Source organism: Anomaloglossus baeobatrachus, chromosome 1 (assembly GCF_048569485.1).
Source record: "Anomaloglossus baeobatrachus isolate aAnoBae1 chromosome 1, aAnoBae1.hap1, whole genome shotgun sequence".
In the NCBI taxonomy this organism is placed as follows: Eukaryota; Metazoa; Chordata; class Amphibia; order Anura; family Aromobatidae; genus Anomaloglossus; species Anomaloglossus baeobatrachus.
In genome coordinates, this window is record NC_134353.1 from 655,088,074 (window position 1) to 655,112,798 (window position 24,725).

The 24,725-nt window shown below is 49.3% G+C and overlaps 1 protein-coding gene across 2 annotated transcripts in view; it reads left to right on the plus strand.

The window, feature by feature from the left end:
- PES1 (pescadillo ribosomal biogenesis factor 1) overlaps positions 1-24,725 on the plus strand; it is a 110,848-nt gene that overhangs the window by 74,499 nt on the left and 11,624 nt on the right. For both annotated transcript variants that reach the window (XM_075341501.1, XM_075341506.1), the window contains exons 9-12: positions 12-101; positions 6,172-6,302; positions 7,058-7,183; positions 23,258-23,442. In XM_075341501.1, coding sequence (XP_075197616.1) covers positions 12-101; positions 6,172-6,302; positions 7,058-7,183; positions 23,258-23,442 — 532 coding nt within the window. The remainder of the gene's footprint in view (positions 1-11; positions 102-6,171; positions 6,303-7,057; positions 7,184-23,257; positions 23,443-24,725) is intronic.

Consider the following 24,725-nt stretch of genomic DNA (forward strand, 5'->3'; position numbering starts at 1 on the left):
CTATCCTGCAGAAATTGGCAGCTCTCAGTGCCAGCCTGTCCCGTGTGATTCCTTCTGACCCTGAAGAGGAAGCGGAAGTTGATGAGTTCCCTGCAGATGGAGTGAGTGACTCTGTTGTGACTATTGCCTGAAAACACAAGACTTCCAGTAGTGATAGCAGAGAAATCTCTATATAGCTTGTCATATTAATATGTACTTTGGTAATGGGTAAAACCGCAACAATAATTGGTTGTCGCATTGGAACAATTCGAATTCGATGGACTTGGAAAAACTCTTTACCCTATTCTGCCACCGTTTATCACCGTAAGGCTGTCGTAATGGGGTTACTTATTCTGATCCGCCGTACATAAACGGCAGCAAGAAGAAAGTAAATAGCGCTCCTCAGCATCAGACAATCTCCAGGATTTCAGCTACTGGGGGTAGCTGAGACCCTGGAGCTCACGATTCGGGCCATTTTTCCCGGTCTCTAGTCATTTGATCATTGGTATACACCATATAACCATGGTCACGTTACAGTAAATGGCAGCGCCGGTAAAAAATTATCTCCCACCTGCCATGATCAAACATGTCAGATGGGAGATAAATCTCCTCCCCCGGTCCCTCAGTGTCACCAAAGTGCCCCCCCAACCCCCGCTCCATAATCCAAGATGGTGGCCCGCACGACCAGTGCACCGGCCACATTCATCCTCCTCCTCTGATTTCTGTTGCATGTGCAATGACACCTGCTACTGAAAACTCCTCCCCACCCAGGTCCAGCTGGTCATCCCCTATAACCTCACCGGTGTCCCTTGTACCTTGCGCAGCATTGATCCCCCACGATCCCTCCTCCTTCACAATAGATGCTGGCCTTATGCGCAGACAGCGGCTGTCAGCCAGCTTCCTGCCTTCAGTGACGCTGAGCTTGCTTCACTCACACTACTGCTATGGACGTGGTGGTGGTGGTGGTGGTGGTGGTGGTGGTGGTGGTGGTGGTGGTGGTGGTGGTGGTGGTGGTGGTGGTGGTGGTGGTGGATGCTGTCTCACTGTTACAGGATAGAGCTCAGTTCTCGTCCTCCGACTCGTTTCTTCACAACATCTACGCCCCCCGAGCGAGCCGATGCACTTCTGCAGGCGGTGAACACTCTGAGGACAGAAGGAGTTGTGATCCCCGTTCCCCTTCAAGAACGTGGTCGCGGCTTTTACTCCAACTTGTTCGTGGTGCCAAAAAAGGACGGATCATTCCGTCCTGTTCTGGACCTCAAACTGTTCAACAGACACGTGAGAACCAGACGGTTTCGCATGGAATCTCTCCGCTCGGTCATCGCTTCGATGTTACAAGGAGACTTCCTAGCATCAATCGACATCAGGGATGCTTATCTCCATGTGCCGATTGCACCAGAGCATCAACGCTTCCTGCGTTTCGCCATCGGGGACGAACACCTTCAGTTCGTGGCACTGCCTTTCGGCCTGGCGACAGCCCCACGGGTCTTCACCAAGGTCATGGCATCCGTGGTGGCGGTCCTACACTCTCAGGGTCACTCGGTGATCCCTTACTTAGACTATCTCCTAGTCAAGGCCCCCTCTCGGGCGGCATGCCAACACAGCCTGACCATTGCTCTGGAGACTCTCCAGAGGTTCGGGTGGATCATCAATTTCCCAAAGTCAAAATTGACACCGACCCAATCACTGACGTACCTCAGGATGGAGTTTCATACTCTCTCAGCAATAGTCAAGCTTCCGCTGGACAAACAGCGTTCGCTGCAGACAGGGGTGCACTCTCTTCTTCGGGCCCAGTCACACCCCTTGCGGCGCCTCATGCACTTCCTAGGGAAGATGGTGGCAGCTATGGAGGCAGTTCCCTTTGCGCAGTTTCATCTGCGTCCACTTCAATGGGACATTCTCCGCAAATGGGACAGGAGGTCGACGTCCCTAGACAGGAACGTCTCTCTTTCACTGGCAACCAAAACCTCTCTTCAGTGGTGGCTTCTTCCCACTTCTTTGTCGAGGGGAAAATCCTTCCTGCCCCCATCCTGGGCTGTGGTCACGACGGATGCGAGTCTGTCAGGGTGGGGAGCGGTTTTTCTCCACCACAGGGCTCAGGGAACCTGGACTCCAACAGAGTCCTCCCTTCAGATCAATGTTCTGGAGATAAGGGCAGAGTATCTAGCCCTAAAGGCGTTCCATCGGTGGCTGGAGGGCAGGCAGATCCGCATACAGTCTGACAACGCCACGGCGGTTGCGTACATCAACCACCAGGGCGGCACACGCAGTCGTCAAGCCTTCCAAGAAGTTCGGCGGATTCTGCTGTGGGCGGAGGCCACAGCCTCCACCATCTCCGCAGTTCACATCCCGGGCGTAGAAAACTGGGAAGCAGACTTTCTCAGTCGCCAGGGCATGGACGCAGGGGAATGGTCTCTTCACCCGGACGTGTTTCAAGAGATCTGTTGCCGCTGGGGAACGCCGGACGTCGACCTCATGGCGTCTCGGCACAACAACAAAGTCCCGGCATTCATGGCACGGTCTCAAGATCACAGAGATCTGGCGGATTGGTCGCAGTTTCGACTGCCTTATGTATTTCCTCCTCTAGCACTGCTGCCCAGAGTGTTACGCAAAATCAGGTCCGACTGCCGCCGCGCCATCCTCGTCGCTCCAGATTGGCCGAGGAGGTCGTGGTACCCGGATCTGTGGCACCTCACGGTGGGTCAACCGTGGGCACTCCCAGACCGACCAGACTTGCTGTCTCAAGGGCCATTTTTCCATCTGAATTCTGCGGCCCTCAACCTGACTGTGTGGCCATTGAGTCCTGGCTCCTAGCGTCTTCAGGGTTATCTCAAGATGTCATTGCCACTATGAGACAGGCCAGGAAACCAACGTCCGCCAAGATCTATTACAGGACTTGGAGGATCTTTTTATCCTGGTGCTCTGATCAGGGTTTTTCCCTCTGGCCGTTTACCTTGCCCACTTTTCTTTCCTTCCTTCAATCAGGAATGGACAAGGGTTTGTCGCTCGGTTCTCTCAAGGGACAAGTATAGGCGCTTTCCGTGTTTTTTCAAAAGCGTCTAGCCAGGCTTCCGCAGGTCCGCACGTTCCTGCAGGGAGTTTGCCACATAGTCCCACCTTACAAGAGGCCGCTGGAACCATGGGATCTTAACAGAGTGCTAAAGGCTCTTCAGAAACCACCTTTCGAGCCACTGCGGGATGTCTCTCTATCACGTCTTTCGCAGAAGGTGGCATTTCTAGTGGCAGTTACATCTCAATCAGGATATCTCCTTACCTTCATTTTGCCCTCATCCAGTTCACCAATGTGAAAAGGATTTGCACTTGCTAGATCTAGTGAGAGCACTCCGGCTCTACATTTCTCGCACGGCGCCACTGCGCCGTTCTGATGCGCTCTTTGTCCTTGTCGCTGGCCAGCGTAAGGGTTCGCAGGCTTCCAAGTCAACCTTGGCTCGGTGGATCAAGGAACCGATTCTTGAAGCCTACCGTTCTTCTGGGCTTCCGATTCCTTCAGGGCTAAAAGCCCATTCTACCAGATCCGTGGGTGCATCCTGGGCATTGCGGCACCAGGCTACGGCTCAGCAGGTGTGTCAGGCGGCTACCTGGTCGAGTCTGCACACTTTCACGAAACACTATCAGGTGCATGCCTATGCTTCGGCAGATGCCAGTCTAGGTAGGCGAGTCCTTCAGGCCGCTGTTGCCCACCTGTAAGAAGGGGCCGTTTTCGGCTCTTTTTATCGAGGTATTCTTTTACCCACCCAGGGACTGCTTTTGGACGTCCCAATTGTCTGGGTCTCCCAATGGAGCGACAAAGAAAGGTATTTTGTTTACTTACCGTAAATTCCTTTTCTTCTAGCTCCTATTGGGAGACCCAGCACCCGCCCCTGTTCCCTTCGGGCTTTTGTTCTTTTGTGTACACATGTTGTTCATGTTGAATTGTTCTTTTGGTTCATGGTTCAGTTCTCCGAACATCCTTCGGATGGAATTTGCCTTAGACCAATTTATAAGTTTCCTCCTTCCTGCTTTTGCACCAAACTGAGGAGCCCGTGATGCACGGGAGGGTGTATAGGCAGAGGGGAGGGGTTACACTTTTTAAAGTGTAATACTTTGTGTGGCCTCCGGAGGCAGAAGCTATACACCCAATTGTCTGGGTCTCCCAATAGGAGCTAGAAGAAAAGGAATTTACGGTAAGTAAACAAAATTCCCTTCTTCCACCCTGAGAATACCAGACCCCAGCTGTGAGCTTCATCTTGGCTGGCAATCCAATTTGGAGGGGACCAGAAGTTTTTTTGTTTTTTTTTATTATTTATTTATAAATATTAAAAAAAAAAAACAGCCTGGGGTTCCCTCCGTTTTGGATTACCAGGCCAGGTGAAGCTGCCAGCTGTGGTCTGCAGTTTTCCGCTGTCTGCTTTACCCTAGCTGGCTATCAAAAATGGTGGTGGGGGGACCCCACTTTGTTTATCCAGCGAATCACATACGTTTTTGCTTAAAAAATTCCTTTATTGCTTACGTTAAAAGTTCATCACAGATGGCATCCAGCAGATAGGTAAATTTCATTAGATTTCCACCAACGCATTTCGACACATTACTATAACATTATATATATTCATGGATAAGACTCTGACATAGTAATGTGTCGAAACGCGTTGGCTGAAATCTAATTAAATTTACCTATTATCTGCTGGATGCCTGTGATGAACTTTTAATGTAAGCAATAAAGGAATTAATTTTTAAGCAAAAACACCTGTGACCCGCTGGATACTTTTTGCTTTTCTAGCTGAACTGTGGATAGCCTTACCTGGGATTTTCCATGCAGGAGTGTATTGCAAGCAGTAAGCTGGTTCGTATGTTACTTGATAAATGTCTGATGGTTACAAATAATACTTACAGGACTCTTGCCTCCACCAGTCTGCAGTCTGATACATTCACAGGTTTTTTACAAGGTTTTAGAAATAGCTTCTGCTCCTAAATGCATATAAAAACATATGAAACCCATCATTCCTCTGCATTGGAAGTCCACCAACCCTCCCTCCCTGGAGGAATGGTTCACTGAGATTTCCTTTTCAAATTGTATGGAGACTTTGGTCGCCCAGTCCCACCAGGAGCAGACTAGTGTTACCACCAAATGGTTCCACTGGGAGGCCTCCCTTTCCTCCCCCCTTTACCAGATTATTCCGAAATAGTGTTGTCCCCCCTTTACCAGATTATTCCGAAATAATCTTGTCGTCCGTGGCGTTATCTTCGTTGTGTACACTCATCTCGTTGCCCTTCTCATTTACCCCAGTGGTTCCCCATGTTCAGAGACCTAACCTCCTGGGATTGTGAGTTCTATAGGTGGTATCCCACTTCACTTCTCTTCTACTCTTACCTCCCACCTCCACTATCTGCTCTTGTCTTGCTAAATTCTTCTCTACAGTTTATTGATTAGCACATGGTTAATTGCATTCATGAGTCTTTGCGGTTCCTCTACTGATGACTGTTCTTTGTTTTACTTTAAAAAAATCAATAAAATTATTAAATTATTAAAGTATCCAATACTCTTTAAATACGTTTCCAAGTGATTTTAATGGAAGAAGCTTCTATAGTGCACAGTGGGGGTTTTTTTTGCATTAGTTTGTACATTTCCCAGTAAAACCAGCATTACGCATATTCAAAGCGTGTTTTAAAACATTTGGAGTTTTGTTTTTTTTTGTTTTTTAAATGTGGATCTGCATTAAAATTAGTTTCTAAATCCTCAAAAATATAACTGTGACTAACTAGGCCCTAAAGAGAAGAGGTGATGATGAATGCTCATGGCTCTCTAAATCGGTGAATTATTGTGTACTTACCGCGTAATGTTACAATTCCTATAAGCTACACTGGATGGAGCCGCAGGCATGGAAGGCCACGTGTCTAATTCCCATACTGCTTTCTATAGTGCCCCTCGGCTGATGATATCCCATTCTCCCTATGTATGAAGCATCCAGAGATGTCCACACAGGGCACCGTTAGTACTTACCAGTGCCTCCGCCTTGGCTGCTGCCATCACTCTTCTCGGAGTAGATGCTGGCATATAGTTAATCTGTCAGACAAGCATTTTTCTATCCACATGGTTGACACGGACAGCAGTTTGTGCACCCCATTCTATTCCTCTCTAATAGAGACTGGTTTATACTCTGCATTTTCTTATTCCCAGTTCTGTTTTCTTTGCAGGAGAGCTCGAGCTTTCAAGAGGAGCAGAAAAAGCAGCAGCAAGAAGAGGAGAAACAAAAGGCTTTATTTGTGGGCCTTAAGTTTTTCCTGAACCGGGAAGTACCAAGAGAAGCTCTTGCGTTTATCATCCGGTGAGTCTGACTCATGGGGCTCATTAGAACGCTTCTATTACATATTTTTATTTGCGTTGAATTGATTTTTTTTTTTTTTTCTTATTGCGAGACTGAGAATTGGGTAATCTATTCTTATAATATTTGTTCACTTATATAGCGCTAATAATTCAATAGCGCTTTATATACATCCTCAACACTGTCCCCACTGAGACTCACAATCTAAGTTCCCTATCAGTGTGTCTTTGGAGTGTGGGAGGAAACCGGAGAACCTGGAGGAAACTCACACAAACACGAGGAGAACATACAAACTCCTTGCAGATGTTGTCCTTGGTGGGATTTCAACCCAGGACACCAGCGTTGTAAGACTGCAGTGCAAACCACTGAGCCACCTTGCCACCCCATGGCATCAGAAGAGTTTGGATCCAGCACCCTCACCGATAAGCTGGTGCCTAGTGTTGTGGCCTTTTGGAAGTTCACAGTATAAGGAGCCAGAGCCCCACAGTTCCATACTGGGTAGGGGCAGTTGGTTGCTCTTGCAGCTGAGCTCCTAAGTGAAGGGGAGTTGAGCTGCAGACTAGTACTTGAGAATGGCTCTACTTGGTGTATAACGCTGTGCTGGCTTCATACTCTATTTCCAGCACCAGGCATCTGCTAATCAGTGGGAATGCCAGTTATTGACTGATCTTTTAGGATACATTATGAATATTGCAGTAATTTACACCCACCCTCTCTAATAGTATTATTACTAAAAACTAATGCTTTTATTTGTCTAGATGTTTTGGCGGCCAGATATCATGGGACAGCTCAGTCTGTATTGGTGCAACGTATGACAGCTCAGACCCATCCATTACCCATCACATTGTAGACAGACCAAATGTAGAACCACAGATGATCAACAGGTAATTCTGAAAATACAAAACTTTATTTCTTTGTCGCTCCATTGGGAGACCCAGACAATTGGGGTGTATAGCTTCTGCCTCCGGAGGCCACACAAAGTATTACACTTAAAAGTGTAAAGCCCCTCCCCTTCTGCCTATACACCCTCCCGTGCATCACGGGCTCCTCAGTTCTAATGCTTTGTGCGAAGGAGGCACACATGCACGCATAGCTCCACTGTTTAGTCAGCAGCAGCTGCTGACTATGTCGGATGGAAGAAAAGAGGGCCCATACTAAAGGGCCCCCAGCATGCTCCCTTCTCACCCCACTCTTGTCGGCGGTGTTGTTAAGGTTGAGGTACCCATTGCTGGTACGGAGGCTGGAGCCCACATGCGGTTTTCCTTCCCCATCCCCCTTAGGGCTCTGGGTGAAGTGGGATCCTAATCGGTCTCCAGGCACTGAGACCGTGCTCCATCCACAGCCCCTGGGGATTCTGCTGGACAAGGAGCCGAGTATCGTCAGGGACAAGGCCCTGCTACTTTGAGGTACTCTGTGTCCCCGTGGGGACCGCGCACAGACACACTGCAGCACTGCTGGGTGTGTTAGTGCACCGGGGACGGCGGCACTGACCGCGCTTGTGCCATTACACACTGCAGCGTAGCTGGGTGTGTTAGTTTACTGGGGACTGCCGCGCTGACCGCCGCTGCCATTTTTACACTGCGGCGCGGCTGGGACTGTTAGTGCGCCGGGGACTTCCGCGCCGACCGCGCTTATACGCCGGCCGCGCTTATCACTTTAGTCCCCGGCTTTTGCGGCCTAGTCTCACTGTTTCCCGCCCACAGGCCTGCCAGTCAGGGGAAGGGCGTGACGCTGCACAGGACGTCAGCGCTGAGAGCTGGAGCATGCTTTGCATACTCCACCCCTCTCACTGAGCACAGTGGGGACGCCGGATTCCCGCACTTTCTAGGGCACGCCCACGGCCCCCTCCTCTCCACAGGACGCCGGCAGCCATTCCTGTCAGCTTTTCTGTTGCTGGAGAGGGGAGACAAGCTCTGGGGGTCCCAGACAGGGATTCTGGTGATCACATAAGCAGCACCTGAGGTGCTGACCCCACTAGTGCCGAAGTGTACATATATATTTATATGCTTGTATGCTATACATTGCACTGTACGGTCGCACTATTGATTTTTGGCTATATACCCTCCTGGATTGCTCAGAGGAGATAACAGCATGTTGTCCCCGAAAAGCAAGGGTGCCAAAGCACAGGTTTACTATGCTGCCTGTACCGCATGTACGGCTATACTACCGGCAGGTTCCACAGACCCTCATTGTGTGCAATGCACGGCCCCTGTAGCACTTACTAAGCCGGAGCCTCTGCTAATGGTGGCCCAGGGAGACCCACCTGTTAACACTGTCCAGGTGACGGGGACGGAGTTGGCAGTTTTTGCTGATAGACTTCTGAGACTATGGCTGGGATGCTCGAAACCTTGCAGTCCAGACCGGTATCTCAGACCATGGGCACTGTTGAATCTTGCACCCTGGTCCCCCCCGTTGGACCAACAATGTGCTCCCGGGGTGTCTCATAGGTCCCAGGGTGAAGGCTCTGACACGGACCGCAGTCCCAGACTTCCTAAGCGAGCTCGCTGGGAGCTTCCCTGGACATCATCACATTGTTCAGGGTCTCAGCAACTCTCTGTATGATGAAGCGGAGGTAGCTGATCAGGATTCTGATCCTGAGGCCGCTCTCAACCTGGATACACCTGATGGTGACGCCATAGTGAATGATCTTATAGCGTCCATTAATCAAATGTTGGGTATTTCTCCCTCAGCCCCAACGGCTGAGGAGTCAGCTTTTCAGCAGGAGAGATTCCGTTTCAGGTACCCCAAGCATACATTGAGTACGTTTCTGGACCACTCTGACTTCAGGGAGGCAGTCCAGAAACACCGAGCTTGTCCATAAGCGTTTTTCCAAGCGCCTTAAGGATACACGTTACCCTTCCCCTCTGACGTTGTCAAGGGCTGGGCTCAGTGTCCCAAGGTGGATCCCCCAATCTCCAGACTGGCGGCTAGATCCATAGTTGCAGTGGAAGATGGGGCTTCACTCAAAGATGCCACTGACAGACAGATGGAGCTCCGGTTGAAATCCATCTATGAAGCTATCGGCGCGTCTTTTGCTCCAGCATTCGCAGCCGTATGGGCACTCCAAGCGAATCTCAGCGGGTCAAGCGCAAATTGACGCAGTCACATGTACGTCTGCGCCGCAAGTGGCGTCTTTAACCTCTCAGACGTCGGCATTTGCGTCCTACGCCATTAATGCTGTCCTGGACTCTGCGAGCCGGACGGCGGTTGCGTCCGCCACTTCGGTGGCAATACGCAGGGCCTTGTGGCTGCGGGAATGGAAGGCAGATTCTGCTTCCAAAAAGTGCTTGACCAGTTTGCCATTTTCTGGCGACCGCTTGTTTGGTGAGCGATTGGATGAAATCATAAAACAATCCAAGGGAAAGGACACATCCTTACCCCAGGCTAAACCGAACATACCCCAACAGAGGAGGGGACAGTCGAGGTTTCGGTCCTTTCGGGGCGCGGGCAGGTCCCAATTCTCCTCGTCCAAAAGACCTCAGAAGGATCAGAGGAACTCCGATTCATGGCGGTCTAAGTCACGTCCTAAAAAGACCGCCGGAGGTACCGCTACCAAGGCGGCTTCCTCATGACTTTCGGCCTCCTCACGCCGCATCCTCGGTCGGTGGCAGGCTCTCCCGCTTTTGCGACTCCTGGCTGCCACAGGTAAAAGACCGTTGGGTGAGAGACATTCTGTCTCACGGTTACAGGATAGAGTTCAGCTCTCGTCCTCCGATTAGATTCTTCAGAACATCCCCGCCTCCCGTGAGAGCCGATGCTCTCATGCAGGCGGCGGGCACTCTGAAGGCAGAAGGAGTGGTGGTTCCGGTTCCTTTTCAGCAACCGGGTCACGGTTTTTACTCCAACTTGTTTGTGGTTCCAAAGAAGGACGGGTCTTTCCGTCCGGTCCTGGACCTAAAACTGCTCAACAAACATGTAAAAAACAGGCGATTCCGGATGGAATCCCTCCGCTCCGTCATCGCCTCAATGTCCCAAGGGGATTTCCTGGCATCGATCGATATCAAAGATGCTTTTCTCCACGTGCAGATTGCACCAGAGCATCAGCGCTTCCTGCGTTTCGCCATAGGGGACGAACACCTTCAGTTCGTGGCACTGCCTTTCGGCCTGGCGACAGCCCCACGGGTTTTCACCAAGGTCATGGCAACGGTAGTAGCAGTCCTCCACTTTCAGGGACACTCGGTGATCCCTTACTTAGACGATCTGTTTGTCAAGGCACCCTCTCAGGAGGCATGCCAACACAGCCTCAACGCTACTCTGGAGACTCTCCAGTGTTTCGGGTGGATCATCAATTTCCAAAGTCAAATCTGACACCGGCCCAATCGCTGACATATCTTGGCATGGAGTTTCATACCCTCTCAGCGATGGTGATGCTTCCGCTGAACAAACAGCGGTCACTGCAGACAGGGTTGCAATCTCTCCTTCAAGGTCAGTCACACACCCTGAAGCACCTCATGCACTTCCTGGGAAAGATGGTGGCAGCAATGGAGGCAGTCCCTTTCGCGCAGTTTCACCTGCGTCCTCTTCAATGGGACATCCTACGCAAATGGGATGGGAAGTCGACGTCCCTCGACAGGAACGTCTCCCTCTCTCAGGCAGCCAAAGATTCCCTTCGGTGGTGGCTTCTTCCCACTTCATTGTCGAAGGGGAATTCCTTCCTACCCCCATCCTGAGCGGGGGTCACGACGGACGCGAGTCTGTCAGGGTGGGGAGCAGTTTTTCTCCACCACAGGGCTCAGGGTACGTGGACTCAGCAAGAGTCCTCCCTTCAGATCAATGTTCTGGAGATCAGGGCAGTGTATCTTGTCCTAAAAGCTTTCCGGCAGTGGCTGGAAGGCAAGCAAGATCCGAATTCATTCGGACAACTCCACAGCGGTGGCTTACATCAACCACCAAGGTGGAACACGCAATCGGCAAGCCTTCCAGGAAGTCCGGCGGATTTTGATGTGGGTGGAAGCCACGGCCTCCACCAAATCCGCAGTCCACATCCCGGGCGTAGAAAACGGGGAAGTAGTCTTTCTCAGTCACCAGGGCATGGACGCAGGGGAATGGTCCTTTCACCCGGACGTGTTTCAGGAGATCTGTTGCTGCTGGGGGAGGCCGGACGTCGACCTAATGGCGTCCCGGCACAACAACAAGGTCCCGGCATTCTTGGCACGGTCTCACGAGCACAGAGCTCTGGCGGCAGACGCCTTAGTTCAGGATTGGTCGCAGTTTTAACTTCCTTATGTGTTCCCCACCTCTGGCACTGTTGCTCAGAGTGTTACGCAAGATCAGGTCAGATGCCGCCGCGCCATTCTCGTCGCTCCAGAATGGCCGAGGAGGTCGTGGTACCCGGATCTGTGGCATCTCACGGTGGGCCAACCGTGGGCACTACCAGACCGACCAGACTTACTGTCCCAAGGGCCGTTTTTTCCATCTGAATTCTGCGGCCCTCAACCTGACTGTGTGGCCATTGAGTCCTGGATCCTAGCGTCCTCAGGGTTATCTCAAGAGGTCATTGCCACTATGAGACAGGCCAGGAAACCAACGTCTGCCAAGATCTACCACAGGGCGTGGAAGATATTCTTGTATTGGTGCTCTGATCAGGGAGTTTCTCCCTGGCCATTTGCCTTGCCCTCTTTTCTTTCCTTCCTTCAATCCGGATTGGAAAAAGGTTTGTCGCTCGGCTCCCTTAAGGGACAAGTCTCGGCGCTCTCTGTGTTCTTTCAGAAGCGCCTAGCCAGGCTTCCTCAGGTACACACGTTCCTGCAGGGGGTTTGCCACATAGTCCCTCCTTACAGGCGGCCGTTAGAACCGTGGGATCTAAACAGGGTTCTGATGGCCCTTCAGAAGCCACCTTTCGAACCTTTGAAGGATATCTCTCTTTCTCGCCTTTCGCAGAAAGTGGTCTTCCTAGTTGCGGTCACATCACTTCGGAGAGTGTCTGAGCTAGCAGCGCTATCATGCAAGGCTCCTTTCCTGGTGTTTCACCAGGACAAGGTGGTACTGCGCCCGGTTCCGGAATTTTTTTTTCCGACGGTGGTATCCACCTTTCATCTCAATCAGGATATCTCCTTACCTTCTTTTTGTCCTCATCCAGTTCATCAATGTGAAAGGGATTTGCATTTGTTAGATCTGGTGAGAGCTCTCAGAATCTACATTTCCCGTACGGCGCCCCTGCGCCGCTCGGATGCACTCTTTGTCCTTGTCGCTGGTCAGCGTAAGGGATCACAGGCTTCCAAATCCACCCTGGCTCGGTGGATCAAGGAAACAATTCTCGAAGCCTACCGTTCTTCTGGTCTTCCGGTTCCCTCAGGGCTGAAGGCCCATTCTACCGGAGCCGTGGGTGCGTCCTGGGCTTTGCGCCACCAGGATACGGCTCAGCAGGTGTGCCAGGCGGCTACCTGGTCGAGCCTGCACACTTTCACCAAACACTATCAGGTGCATACCTATGCTTCGGCGGATGCCAGCCTAGGTAGACGAGTCCTTCAGGCGGCGGTTGCCCACCTGTAGGAAAGGGCCGTTTTATGGCTCTATTACGAGGTATTATTTTACCCACCCAGGGACTGCTTTTGGACGTCCCAATTGTCTGGGTCTCCCAATGGAGCGACAAAGAAGAAGGGAATTTTATTTACTTACCGTAAATTCCTTTTCTTCTAGCTCCAATTGGGAGACCCAGCACCCGCCCTGTTCTCTTCGGGCTGTTGTTTTTTCGTGTACACATGTTGTTCATGTTGAAGGGTTTCAGTTCTCCGATAATTCTTCGGATTGAATTTACTTTAACCAGTTTATTAGCTTTCCTCCTTCTTGCTTTTGCACTAAAACTGAGGAGCCCGTGATGCACGGGAGGGTGTATAGGCAGAAGGGGAGGGGCTTTACACTTTTAAGTGTAATACTTTGTGTGGCCTCCGGAGGCAGAAGCTATACACCCCAATTGTCTGGGTCTCCCAATTGGAGCTAGAAGAAAAGGAATTTACGGTAAGTAAACAAAATTCCCTTCTTTTCATTTGCTATCATATTGGGTTTGGGTATTTGAATATCTTTAATTCTTGATGGAGGATAAAGAAATGGCAATTGCACCTTTCTTTTTTTTCTTACTATTATTTCTGTCTTGGCAGCCTATGGTATACTTATTGAGTAGCAGTACCAAATGTATACTTTTGTTTTACAACATCTAACAATATAATTTATATCTCGTACACTATTGCAAACCTATACCATAGCGTTATCAATCCCTAAATTTTGCATACATTTTTTTTTTATCAAAAAAGAATAAAAATTATTTAATGTTTTATACCCCAAATAATACCAATAAAAATGTCAACCCCTCACACAAAAAAGATCTCTCATCTGTCAATGGAAAAATACTAATTTTCCATGTTATAGTAGCTCACAGGCTTTATGCACACACAATCTTCTTGCTTAGATTTTGGAGCAGAAACTTTGTGAAAACTCTATTTCTTTATCGTTCCTTTGGGAGACCCAGACCATGGGTGTTTAGCTTCTGCCTCCGGAGGACACACAAAGTACTACACTTAAAAGTGTAGCTCCTCCCTCGGAGCTTATACACCCCCTCGTAGCCAGTCCTAGCCAGTTTATTGCTTTGTGTCAGGAGGCATACATCCACACATGCATTCTCATCTGATTTGTTTGACTTTTGGAAAGAGTTTGAAGAAAAGCGGGTCCATGTCTGGACTCCCGGCATGTCCCTTCTCACCCCACTGTGTCGGCGGTGTTGTTAAGGTTGATTTACAAGGCTGAAGCCTTACATGCCGCGCTCCTTCACCATCCCTTCTGGGCTCTGGCTTGAAGTGGGAGCCAGCACTGTCTCCATGCCTGGCAGGAGTCCGGTCTCCATCCACAGCCCCTTGAGGATTCTGTTGGACCGGAGCACTCATCCCCAGGGACATGGCCCTGCGTCTCAGCAGCTAAGTACCTGAGACGTTTATGTTGGGGGTCCCGGTTCTTTATTGTATGGGGAGAGTATGCTGTATGTGATTGTTTTTAACTTTTCCGGCGGGTTCTCCAGCTTTTGCCAGAGAACCGCGCCGATGGTGCCTGCTTGTCGGCCTCGCCGATTAAATTTAGACCCCGGCTTCGCCGGAGGCCTAGTTTCGTTTTCCTGCCCTCGCATGTCACTCATGCAGAGGGACAGGTTCGGCTCCTCCCGGCGGCCGTTCTACACAGGGGAGGGACACTCCCCACTGCTGGGGCGTCCCTCCTTCCCTGCAGGTCTCTCTAGCCCTCCAGTTCCCGCTCTTTTATAGGAAAGCCCCATTTCTCAGGCAGAGTTCACTCTGCTCTGGGACATCCTGCTTTCTGCATCTCTGCTGAGGTGCTGCGCACTGGGGGACCGGACTTCGGGATCTGGAGGGCACACAACACCGCGCTCAGCGGTCTGGTAAGCCACAGCCGGTCTCAGGTTGTGGACCTCTGTATATTCTCCCTGGGGTTCATTCTCTGCAAAGCCCCCACTCCAGCAGCATGTCTCACACAAGGAGCAAGGCTCCAAAGCTTTATGCTGCATGCACTGCATGTAAGCTCCTGCTGCCTGAGCCGAGCATTTATCCACACTGTGATGGTTGCTCTAACTTGGCGGTGCCACAGCCTGGAGTCTCACCCACAGTGGTCTCTCAGGCTGCTGCTGCTGCACCTGTGACTGAACCCCCGGCCTGGGTAGAGTCCTTTTCTAGGTCCATATCCCAGTCATTTGCTGAGTCCATGGGACTTTTGTCCAGGACTTTGATGAATATGCATCAGCCCCCCTCACAGGGTGCCTCTAATACTCTTGACAGAGGACTCCTATCCTCTGACCTCCGTCCATCAGAGCTCACGGAGGATTCATCATCTGATCCCAGACCCCGTCCTTCTAAGAGAAGGCGCAGGGTTTCCTCCCCCTCCCCATCCCACGGCTCTGTCTCAAGAGCTGACTCTCAAGATGAGGAGGATGTCCTCACTGGGGGCTCGGAGGCTATGTATCCCATCGATTTCTCTGAGGGTGACTTAGTGATTTGATTGCTTCTATTAATTCTGTGCTGGATCTCAATCCGCCAGTGTCAGAGGAGCAACTCTCTTTGGCAGAAAAACATCAGTTGACCTCGCCTAAGAGAGTGAAGAGTGTGTTCTTTAACCACTCCAGTTTTCAGACCGCTGTGACCAAACCCAGGGCCTGCCCTGACAAACGCTTTCCAAAGCGTGGTTCTGATGACCGGTTTCCATTTCCACCTGAGGTGGTCAAGGAGTGGTCTCACTCCCCAAAGGTAGACCCCCCAGTGTCTAGGCTCTCGGCCCGGACCGTTGTGTCGGTGGCTGACGGCACCTCACTTAAGGATTCCACTAACCGTCAGATTGACCTTCTGGCCAAATCTGTGTATGAAGCTGCGGGGGCCGCGTTTTCCCCGACTTTTGCAGCAGTGTGGGCTCTCAAAGCCATCTCTGCTTCTCTAGAGGAGATTCATTCCCTCACCAAGGAATCTATGCCTGAGATGGTTACCTTAACTGCTCAGGCTTCAGCTTTTTCATCTTATGCCATGTCTGCCATGCTAGAGGCTGCTCACCGCACTGCGGTGGCTTCAGCTAATTCTCTTGTTATCCGCAGGATTTTGTGGCTTCGAGAGTGGAAGGCAGATGCTTCTTCCAAGAAGTTTCTTGCTGGGCTCCCTTTTGCTGGTTCATGGCTGTTTGGTGAACAGCTGGATGAAATCATTAAAGAAGCTACTGGCGGGAAGAGTACTTCCATGCCACAAACCAAGACCAGGAAACCCGCCCAGGGTAGGAATCAATCGAGGTTTCGTTCCTTTCGTTCCTCCAACTGGTCATCCTCTAAGCCTTCCGCCTCGTCCGCTAACTCAGCCAAGGATCAGAAATCCAACTGGCGCCCAAAAGCGCGTCCGCAGAAGACCGCAGGAGGTTCTGCCACTAAGGCAGCTTTCTCATGACTCTCGGCCCGCTCCAACCACGTCCTTAGTCAGTGGCAGGCTCTCCCACTTTGGCGACGCTTGGTTAAAGCAAGTCTCCGATCAGTGGGTGAGAGACATCATATCTCACGGCTACAGGATAGAATTCTCTTCCAGCCCTCCAAACAGATTTTTTTTCTCTCAACTCCCCCCTGCTCCAAGGCCGCCGCCTTCTCGCAGGCCGTGGCGTCCTTGCAGGCAAACGGAGTGATTGTCCCAGTTCCCGCTCAGGAACGGTTCAGAGGTTTTTACTCCAATCTTTTCCTAGTTCCAAAAAAGGACGGTACCTTCCGGCCCATCCTGGATCTCAAGCTTCTCAACAAGCATGTTCGGGTGCGGCATTTTCGCATGGAGTCCCTGCGATCAGTCATTGCCTCTATGACCCAAGGGGAGTTCCTGGCGTCCATCGACATCAGAGATGCCTATCCTACATGTGCCAATCACAGTGTCACATCAGCGTTGGTTACGTTATCCGATAGGAGAGGATCATTTCCAATTCGTGGCTCTCCCCTTCGGGTTAGCCACGGCCCCTCGGGTATTCACCAAGGTCATGGCGGCAGTGATTGCGGTCCTGCATCTCCAGGGGTTGGCAGTGCTCCCTTACCTGGACGACCTTCTGGTCAAGGGTCCATCCAGCGCAGACTGTCAGCGGAGTGTTTCGCTCTCTCGCCACCCTAGCCCAATTCGGGTGGATTGTCAATCTTCACAAATCCACTCTGACTCCGACTCAGAGTCTCACGTACCTAGGGATGCAGTTCGAGACTTTGCCGGCACTTGTGAAATTGCCCTTAATCACCTCTCCGGCTAGCGATGCGCTCTCTCCTTAGGCCCCGCCGTTATTCCCTCAGGCGCCTGATGCAGGTGCTGGGTCAAATGGTGGCTTCCATGGAGGCGGTTCCCTTTGCCCAGTTCCATCTGCGTCCTCTGCAGCTGGACATCCTCCGCTGTTGGGACAAGCGGCCTTCCTCCTTACAGAGGTTAGTGGCTCTGTCGCCACGGACCAGGAGCTCTCTTCAGTGGTGGCTTCGACCCCTCTCCCTGTACCAAGGGCACTCCTTCCTGGCTCCGTCCTGGGTGATTCTCACCACGGATGCCAGCCTATCCGGCTGGGGAGCGGTACATCTCCACCACAGAGCTCAGGGCACTTGGACTCCGTCCGAGTCAGCCCTTTCAATCAATGTGCTGGAAACCAGAGCTGTGCTTCTAGCTCTCCTAGCCTTTCACCACCTGTTGGCGGGCAGGCACATTCGAGTCCAGTCAGACAACGCGACAGCGGTTGCCTACATCAATCACCAAGGCGGGACACGCAGCCGCCTGGCAATGTTGGAGGTCCAACGCATCCTTCAATGGGCGGAGGACTCCAAGTCCACCATATCCGCAGTCCACATCCCTGGCATAGAAAACTGGGAGGCAGATTATCTCAGCCGTCAATCCGTGGACGGTGGCGAGTGGTCCCTGCACCCGGCAGTGTTTCAGTCAATCTGCCGCAGATGGGGCACTCCGGACGTGGACCTAATGGCATCCCGTCACAACAACAAGGTTCCGGTTTACGTGGCTCGCTCCCACGATCCTCAGGCCTTCGCCGCGGACGCTCTGGTTCAAGACTGGTCCCAGTTTCGTCTGTCCTACGTGTTTCCCCCTCTAGCTCTCTTGCCCAGAGTCCTGCGCAAGATCAGAATGGAGGGCCGTCGAGTCATCCTCATTGCACCGGACTGGCCCAGGCGAGCTTGGTATCCGGACCTGCTCCAACTGTCCGTGGAGATACCGTGGCATCTTCCGGACCGTCCAGACCTGCTCTCGCAAGGTCCGTTTTTCCGCCCGAATTCTGCGGCACTCAAATTGACGGCGTGGCTCTTGAGTCCTGGATTTTGACGGCTTCTGGTATTCCTCCTGAAGTCATCTCCACTATGACCCGGGCCCGTAAGTCTTCCTCCGTCAAGATCTATCACAGGACTTGGAAAATTTTCCTGTCCTGGTGTCGCTCTTCCGGCCATTCTCATTGGCCATTCTCGTTGCCGACCCTTCTGTCTTTTTTACAGTCCGGTCTGCAGCTAGGACTGTCCCTTAACTCTCTCAAGGAACAAGTCTCAGCTCTATCAGTGCTGTTCCAGCGGCGTATCGCCCGGCTGGCTCAAATCCGCACCTTCATGCAAGGTGCGTCTCACATCATTCCGCCTTATCGGCCGCGCTTGGATCCCTGGGACCTTAACTTGGTCCTCACGGTATTGCAGAAACCCCCCTTTGAGCCTCTTAGGGAGGTTTCTTTGTATCGTCTTTCTCAAAAGGTGGCCTTTCTAGTTGCCATAACTTCTCTCAGGAGAGTCTCTGATTTGGCTGCGCTCTCCTCGGAGTCACCTTTTTTGGTTTTTCACCAAGACAAAGTAGTTCTCCGTCCGACCCCGGACTTTCTTCCTAAGGTGGTCTCTCCCTTCCACCTTAACCAGGATATTTCCTTGCCTTCCTTCTGTCCGGCCCCTGTTCATCGCTTTGAGAAAGCGCTGCATACTCTAGATCTGGTGCGTGCTCTCCGGATTTATGTGGCTCGCACCGCTGTGCTTAGGCGGTGCACCTCTCTTTTTGTGCTAACCACAGGGCGGCGCAAGGGTCTCTCTGCTTCTAAGCCGACCTTGGCCCGTTGGATTAGATCGACCATTTCGGACGCCTACCAGAGTACTCGGGTGCCTCCCCCGCCGGGGATCAAAGCACATTCGACCAGAGCTGTCGGTGCCTCTTGGGCTTTTAGGCACCAGGCTACGGCTCAACAAGTCTGTCAGGCTGCCACTTGGACTAGCCTGCATACCTTTTCGAAGCACTACCAAGTGCATGCTCATGCTTCGGCAGATGCGAGCTTGGGCAGACGCATCCTTCAGGCGGCTGTCGCCCACTTGTGAAGTTAGGCTCCGCCTACTTCTTAGTTTTTTCTGTTTATTCCCACCCAGGGACCGCTGTGGAACGTCCCATGGTCTCGGTCTCCCAAAGGAACAATAAAGAAAAAGAGAATTTTGTTACTTACCGTAAATTCTTTTTCTTATAGTTCCGACATGGGAGACCCAGCACCCTCCCTGCTGCCTGTTGGCAATTTTCTTGTTCCGTGTGTTATCACCGGCTGTTGTCGTGGACAGAGTCTCCGGTTGTTCCGCTTCTTACTCGGTTCTACTTGTGGGTGGCTATTCTCCTTCAGCTTTTGCACTAAACTGGCTAGGACTGGCTACCAGGGGGTGTATAAGCTCAGAGGGAGGAGCTACACTTTTAAGTGTAGTACTTTGTGTGTCCTCCGGAGGCAGAAGCTAAACACCCATGGTCTGGGTCTCCCAATACGGAACTATAAGAAAAAGAATTTACGGTAAGTAACAAAATTCTCTTTTTTTGGGAAGGATTTGGAGAGTTTCTGCTCAGATAGTGGTTAAATTGCTGGAAAAATGACATAGCTCGAAACCCCTCTCCCCAAAATAATCCACCTTCCCAAAGCCAAATGGCTACCCCTTCTGAGCAGTGTACCCAAACCTAAACACAGTTAACCTTTTACATGTATGACATTGCAACAGAGAAGAGAACTCACTTACTGAATTCTCCAGGATGTAATCATTGATAACCTATTGGCTGTTCTGGTAATCAATATGCAATCTGGTTCGACACCTGCTGATCTGCTGAAAACTGCTCCAGCAGTGACTGGAGCTAAATGATGTACAGGTGGAACCCAGCAGCTCTGTATATTGCCTGAGGCGCCTTACTCGTCTGCGGGTACCATCTCCCATTGAAGTGATTTTTCTAAAGTACTCGGTAGTGGCCACAAATCAATGTTCTGGCCTCTGCAAGAGCTGCTTTTAACTGATTGTTGGGGATATCCGATTCCCCCCAATCTCATATTGATTGGGCATCAATTGTTAAGTCATGGATGCCTCGTTTAACAATTTATCAGGTGGATGTCTCCAGAGGCACAAGCTGGGGGTTATGAATCAGGCACTAAAATTGAATATTTTTGCAATTTTCACTTTACCCTCACTTTATTTTTATTTATTTTTTTAGTAGCCCTTTGTGAAAATAAAAAAATGTGATTCTAAGGAATTATTTTAATGGGGAAAAAACATAACTTTTAATTTTCACATCCCAATGTTTTTTTTTTTTTGTGTTGCGCATGTGAATCACCACACCCCTAGATAAATTCCCAGAGGAGTGTGTGTGATGGAGTATGCGACAGAGCAGTAAGGGACGCCAGGATGAGGAACAATCCAAAGGGCTTTATTGGAACCACAAAAATAAAGCCCCAAACGTGAATATAAATCCTTAAAGCCTGCAAGGAGTCCACAACAAAACAGATCTGGGGGCGCCTCCCGCCAGGGAAGATATGGCAATGGTCCTTGTAGGAGTTCCTTGAGCCCAACAGGGTGAACAACAAAACACAATCCCACGTGGCCAAAGATCTCCAATCTGTAACAGTCCATACACAGGCACTAGAATCTAGCCTCAGCTATAGATCCTAGTCCTTCTCCAGCTGAGATCCAACTAACTGACTAACATGGGTCTCATTGTTCTCTTCTCCTGGGATCAGCCCCTTAGGGGGACAGAAGGGCCCACCTCCCCCTGGACATTTGATACATGAAGGGATTCTAGATGTCCTGGCTCTATTCTGTCTACCAAGTTGTGCATTGGATGAGTCCCTTGCTGAGAAGAACAAACAATCTCCCACCCGAAGTAGTGCATACAGGACAGTCAAGGAGGGACCGACTATTACACCATGAGCACAGGCGGCAGAGGGACACGCGGTTACAGTGTGTAACTTCCAAAATGGAGTCACCTGTGGGGGCTTCTGTTGTTTTGGCACCTCAGGGGCGCTATCTATCTATTTCAGCTAAAATTGCACTCAAAAAGTGAAATTGTGCTCCCTCCTTTCAATTCCATGATGTGTGCCCAAACAGGTTCCAACTCCATGTAGGATATGGCCACATTCAGTAGAAATTGTGTAACACATTTTTTAGTAGATTGCAAAAATTTAAATTTGAGGGAAAAATTACATTCTATTGACTAAAATGTTTTTTTAGCATTTTTCATTTTTTATATTCCTTTTTGCATTAATTCCTGTGAAACAACTGAAGGATTAATAAACTTCCTATATCAGGTTGTGAATACTTTTAGGGGTGGATTTTAATGTCTTTCACATGTTCATGTTTTAAAAAGTATGTGAAAACAAAAGTGTCACTAGTGTCATCATCAGTGTTTATCACAGATGGATAGATGAATAAATAAGTATCAGCGCTTCTCCTATCCTTTGCATTGGTAAATACTGACAGCACACAGATTCTGTCCATGCTCTGTCCATGTTTTTCACAGATCCCTTGTCATCTGTGATACCGTAAAAAATGGACATGTGATTAGCACCATAGACTGTAATGGGTACATGTTGTATCCTTGGGGAAAAAAACGGATAAAACACATACATGCCACACGGTCTGTCTATATTTGGCTTAAAATATCATCACTTTGGGGACTTTTCTGACCTAGAGGCCATTCAATGCTAAATAGGGCTAAAAGCTACAAAAAAAGTTTAAAATTGCTGCAAAACTTTTAACCTTTCCAAAACCCTAGCCAAAATAGAAGGGACGTTTCAAAATGATGCAGCTGTATAGTAGACATATGAGAAATGTTATTTGTTGATTATTTTTGCTTGGAATAACAAAAATTTGGAAATTTAAAAATTGCAAAAAAAATTTCTTCAAAAGATGAAATAGAAGTGGACTCCCGCGCTTTCGTTAGATAATGGTCAGCAGTCATGGTTAAAACGTGATTTCCACTGCTGACCATCTTCTTACGACATAAAATGATGTTTTAACCATTACTGCTGATCATTTTCTTACGACAGCGCGGGAGTCCACTTCTATTTCATCTTTTGACTCCAGCTCCTCGTGGTGCCTGCTTCAGCCGTAACCTACACACTTTCAATAGCAGTTGTGACTATTTTCAGGTGAGCACATCTGATATTTCCTACAAACATTTGTAACGTTAGTACGGTACCCTATTAGCGCCTTTTTGTCTTTTCAGTCTTCTTAAAAAAAGTTTGCTAAAATTTTACCCCATAATCCCATGTTTTTATAAATAAAGGTAAATCTTACCAACCGAAATTTAACGCCATCATGAAGTACAAAGTCACGAGAAAGAACAGTCTCAGAATCACTGGGATTGGAAGAAGAATATGTAACGTTTGTACCACATAAATTGACCCTTCGGATTTCACACTAAAGGGCGCTCTTTTGGGAAGGTCACAAACAGGCTTCAGTGAAGGGAAGTAAATAATGGGTCCCTAGTGTTGCCAGATATCAAGCATCATGTCTGTGCCACTACAGCCCACCATAGGGCCAGATTGTAAAAGGACGGAAAAAAAAAAGTATACTGCGCTGTGTACTCTATCACCCTGCCCCCTCTTGTTCAGTTAAATTAACGGTATGAAGAAACCTACTGTTTTAGCCTCTACTTGATGAACTGGACCTGTAGAAACGTGGAGCCTTTTCTAGCATTTATGTTCAGCTAAGGTATTATTGGGCCTGTTTCACACATCCAGCATTTCGCCGGATCCGGCACACTCCAGTACAGTGTAATACTGTACAATGGCATCGGGGCAAGCTCCGGTCACATGCTCCAGTCACATGACAGCATGTGACCGGAGGTTGCTGCGAAGCCATTGTACTAGAGTGTGCCGGATCCGGCGAAATGCCGGATGTGTGAAACGGGCCTAAGGTACTAGGATAAGTGTGCACTTAACCTAAATATGTTTGCTTTCCAACGTTTTACATCACCTGATTTCAGTATCGGTGCTTGCATGTATAAAGTAATAATGGCAGATAGGTTCTTTATCTTGTGTTATGATACAAAGTAAACCAAGTAAGTTCTTGGCTTGTGTGCCTGCCGGACGGGAACACATTCAAGTCAGTTTCGATGGTAGTTTTTTTGTTTGTTTTTCTTTGGTTCTAGAAAATGTAACTTACATGGAACAATAGGCAAGTAAAATGTTGTTTGTTCTTTGATCTCCAGATATTATGTACAACCACAGTGGGTGTTTGACAGTGTGAACGCCCATTTGCGCCTTCCTGTAGAAGATTACTTTCCAGGTGTGCTGCTGCCGCCACATCTTTCACCCTTTGTTGAGGAGAAAGAAGGAGATTATGTTCCTCCCGAGAAACAACGACTGCTTGCCTTGCAGAGAGGAGAGAGGATTGGTAATTTATGTTATTTAGAAAGTATTATCTGTTGATTAATTATAACGCTAGCTTTATGGACAGAGAGCAGAGATGCCCTAAAGAGGGCTTTCCTTAGTGCCACCATGTCAGGTTTGCCCATACGTTTATATAGGTGCCATGTGATACTATATATTACAGCTGCCCTAGCTTTCTCCTGGTGGATCGATCATTGCTGGGGTGATGCACTTGTGATCAGCTGATTATTGGCAATTATCTTTAAGATATAGCATTTATCCAGATGAGATAACTACTTCAGCCATTGGTAACGTATGCTGTGCTTCAAGAGTATCATTAGGGAATATGAAAATATCTGCCTGAGGGTATGGTGGCCACACATTACTCCTGCCTGTAGAGGGAGCCTTTCTGGGAAAAAGCAGTTTAAGAATTTCAAAAAATATTGATAAATCATGAAATTACTCAATGCCAGAATGTGTCATGAAGGGGTTTTTCTAAGTTCAAAGGTTATTGTATTCACTATTTAGGATCTCACCAAAGCAGAGGCTTGTCGAAAATGGAGCAGAAGGTGTCCCACCAACAAAATGCATATTAATCAGTAGACTTATGAATCATAATAATTTCTACAATTGGATGTGTTAGAAAAAAACAAAACGTAGCTGTGCTGAGATAATCTTATATATGTGCCCCTGCTATGTGCTGTGTAATGGCCGTGTCTGACCGTACAGGGACATGGTCTGATCATACCACAGCTCCTGGGGAAGGGGAGGACGCAAAAGAGACTATACAGATGACACTACAGGCACTTGCAGATGATTTTTGTGAGGTAATGCACTGTTTAAAATTGTCAGGGAAATGTTTTGCCTCACAAAAAGAATCAGCCATGATCCTGTGCTGTAGTGTCTTTATACTATTTTGCATCCTTCTCCGCTCAGGAGATGTGGTATGATCAGACCATGCTCCTTTATGGTCAGACACGGCCATTACACAATACATTGCAGAGACACATTTACAAGATAATATCAGCACAGGAACATTTTGTTTTTTTAACACATCTAATTATGTAACTTATTATTCCAAGATCTATTGATTAAAATGTACTTTGTTCATGGGAAAACCCCTGGAAGCACCTTGTCATTGTCTGTGACTTTCGGAAATGACCAAGCTCTGCGGAGGTGCACATTTGACCTCTGTTGCATCCAGATGGAGTTTTGCAGAGCCTTGTCCTTGGAATTGTTGGGGGGGGGGCCTTTTGGTCTGACCCTCACTAATCAGTGAGTTATACCCTATCAAAAGGATTGGGGATA